The sequence below is a fragment of the Rhagoletis zephyria genome, unplaced genomic scaffold (assembly GCF_001687245.7).
Source record: "Rhagoletis zephyria isolate East Lansing unplaced genomic scaffold, Rhagoletis_zephyria_1.1 Rzeph_scaffold_30991, whole genome shotgun sequence".
In the NCBI taxonomy this organism is placed as follows: domain Eukaryota; kingdom Metazoa; phylum Arthropoda; class Insecta; order Diptera; family Tephritidae; genus Rhagoletis; species Rhagoletis zephyria.
In genome coordinates this window covers 1333-4223 of record NW_016188047.1, presented here as the reverse complement: position 1 = coordinate 4223, position 2891 = coordinate 1333, and the positions used below count along the sequence as shown (strand labels likewise).

The following is a 2891-nucleotide window of genomic DNA, read 5'->3' as shown; positions in this document are numbered from 1 at the left end:
TGCAGGTCATCGTCTGCCCGAGGCGGATGACATTAGGTCCGCCGTCGTTCGCCTCCAAAAAGGGTCTAAAGACCGTTTCGGGGAGAAATTCGAGAAAGGGATTCCCGTAGAGGTCCAGCTCTACGGGGCGGCCAATGTCCGCCAGGGAGAGCGGTTGGAAAGACTGTGGCTTGAACTTTGCATTCCACTGGTGGGAGAGGTCAATTTTGAGGAGGGACTTTTCCGAAGTGGCTGGAGAGTTTAAGGCGAAAGCGTAGTCCCCGATGTAGAGGACGTCCTGCTGCTTCAGATTAATTTCCTCCAAAGAGGGCAGGCCGGCAAAGGCGAACTGCTCCAGTCGAGTGACGTGGATGATCGTCTCGTACCAGCCCTCGGAAAAGTTGATCCTCTTGAGCTCCTTCAGGCCACAGCCTTCCACTGAGTAGCAGTCGGCGAGGGGCGTAAAAGCGTGAGCAGGAACTTTTGTTAGGTAGCGACCTTCCACGACGAGGTACTCCAGTTTTTTCAAGGAGGTAAACGCCTGATAAAGGTCGGCGTCGTGGCGGAGTTCGAGGCTTCGAATTGCAAAACGGCGCAGCTGTTCGGCGATTGGACCAGAAGAAAACGATTTTGGATGAACGCGGTAGATGAAGCTGAATTGCTCGGGAGTGCCCAGCAGCAGCTCTCTGAAGGTGACATTGCCGAAGAAGCCCTCTCCAATCTCCACCTTCTTTCCCCCGGTCCAGTGCAGCGATTCAAAGTGCTGAACGCTTCCCTGGGAGTTTTCATTCAGTCGCCGAATCAGCTCGGCTAGATCGGTTTCTCGGTTACCGGAGGTGCAGCGCAGCTCGGGCAGCGAATCGAGGCGGCGGTTTTGAAAGCAGCTGCAGCCGGCGATGAGGGCCGATTCTTCGGGACAGGTGGCCGCTGCCGCCTCAGAGCCACAAATCAAAAGTCCCAAAAAGAAGAGGAGGAGGAGGAAGATGAGAGGCCTTTCCATGATGATCAAGAATTGGTGGTATTTAGTGAACACGTAAGCAAAGAACAGCTCAAAAAGTAAGCAAATTCAGAAGTAGCACAACACCGTCCTTGTTGCCTGACAGTCTTATCACTATTTTTTTTATGACAGAGATGAGGTCATAAAAAAGAGCGTGTCTCAAGTGAAATTTGATTGACTGATGGTGATGATGATCTTTCTTTCTTTTCTCTCCCCGTTTCAAATGTACAGAGTAATGACACGTTTCAGAAAACACACACAGTCAAATAGTAACTGCCGTTTCTAAATGGTATCGCAAATGTCGTCCTCGTCGTAGCTGATCACCGTTCGGTTCTTCGGCTTCTCGGCGCTGTCGCTCTGGCTGGAGGCCATCGCCGACCAGGCCTCGGGCGTGGAGAGCGACTGATTTGAGCCAGCAGCACTGGCCCCTGAAGTTGAAGAGGCGTTGCCGCCCTTGCCTGCGTTGCCACCTGAAGAGGAGGCGTTTCCACCATTTCCACCGTTGTTGTTTGCATTTCCGCCGCCGCTGCTGCTGTTGGTGGTGGCCTGTTCGCCGGCCTTCGTCTTCTCCGGATTGTACACCGACTGGCGGCGGGCGAGGCTGACCTTGAGGCGGATGCCGTGCAGCGCCGTGTCGTTCATCTCATTGATGGCCATGTTGGCGGTGTCGATGGAGTCGTAGGTGACGAAGCCGCAGCTGAGAGGAAAGAGAAAGAGAAAGAAGGAATCGTTAATTCAAGTTATCAACTGATCATCACTTNGGAGAGAAATAGAAATTGTTAGTTTAAGTAATCAATTGAAAGATCATCAGTTCTTACTTTTTCGAGGGCTCGGCGGCGATGTGCAGCACCGTGCCGAAGCTGGAGAAGCCCATGCGGAGGAAAGCCTCGGTCATGTTCTCGCCACGGACGTAGATGGTATTTCCTTGCTGCGGATTATCTCGATTGACGTAGTTGGCCTTGCCGTCGCGCTTCTTCTCGCGGTAGGTCTCCTCGCGGGCCAGCGAATGAGGATCACGCGAGTGGACAAAGCTTTCGTAGAAGGGCTTTCGCTGTTTGTTGCTGCTGGTGCTATTGGCGGGATCGTTGCCACTTCCGCTGTTATTTAGGCTGTCGTCCAGGTCGGCAGAGCCTGAATATTCGAAATGGAAAAATAGAACATTAGCTTTGATGATAATAGTTTCATCATTTCGAAGCGGTTTATACCACTGGGATCATCCTCCATCGAGTGCTGATTGTGAAAGGGCAGATAGCCGCCCGGCTTATCAGTTCCCGTGCAGCGCTTCCGCTCGTGCGCCTTGGAGCGCTTGAAGCCGCTGTCCTGGCGCTCCTTCTGCCGATTCTCCGGCGCCTTGATGGCGTGAATCTTCCCCGACTTGAGCAGCTTCTTCGCCACCTCCTTCGCGTCGGTGGCGCCGCTTTCCGTCTTCGCCTTGATGATGGGCGCCGCCACCACCGGCTCCGGCTTGGGCGTCTTGTGCTGCTGGAGAAGCTTTCTCTGGTAGAGTGGTAAGAATGTGAGTTAATCTTCTTCATCACAATAAAAATCTGCTCCGTTTTGATACTTACCTTCCGCTTCAGCTTCTGGTACTTTCGCTGCAGCGTCTGCTCCTCCTCGGTAAGTTGGGAAGGAAGTTGAAGGTACACCATGATGAGATGAATTTTTTCAATACTTTTGAGCTTCAAAAGNTCCGCTTCAGCTTCTGGTACTTTCGCTGCAGCGTCTGCTCCTCCTCGGTAAGTTGGGAAGGAAGTTGAAGGTACACCATGATGAGATGAATTTTTTCAATACTTTTGAGCTTCAAAAGTTTCTTCCTCAAAAGATCCTCAAGTTAAGGATTCACCTGACCACCAAAACAAAACAAAACACTGACAGCTGCTGCTGCGGCGAAAAAAGCCTTCTCAGAAACTTCTGC

At 52.1% G+C, this 2891-nt stretch overlaps 1 protein-coding gene across 1 annotated transcript; it reads right to left on the bottom strand.

The window, feature by feature from the left end:
- Positions 1-1258: 1258 nt before the first annotated feature.
- On the bottom strand, positions 1259-2625 carry LOC108383143 (negative elongation factor E-like). The gene is made up of 4 exons (XM_017639525.1): positions 2545-2625; positions 2182-2473; positions 1795-2107; positions 1259-1673 (listed from the first exon to the last, which is right to left on the bottom strand). Exons 1-4 carry the CDS (start codon positions 2623-2625, stop codon positions 1259-1261), a joined length of 1101 nt encoding a protein of 366 aa, XP_017495014.1.
- Positions 2626-2891: the final 266 nt, after the last annotated feature.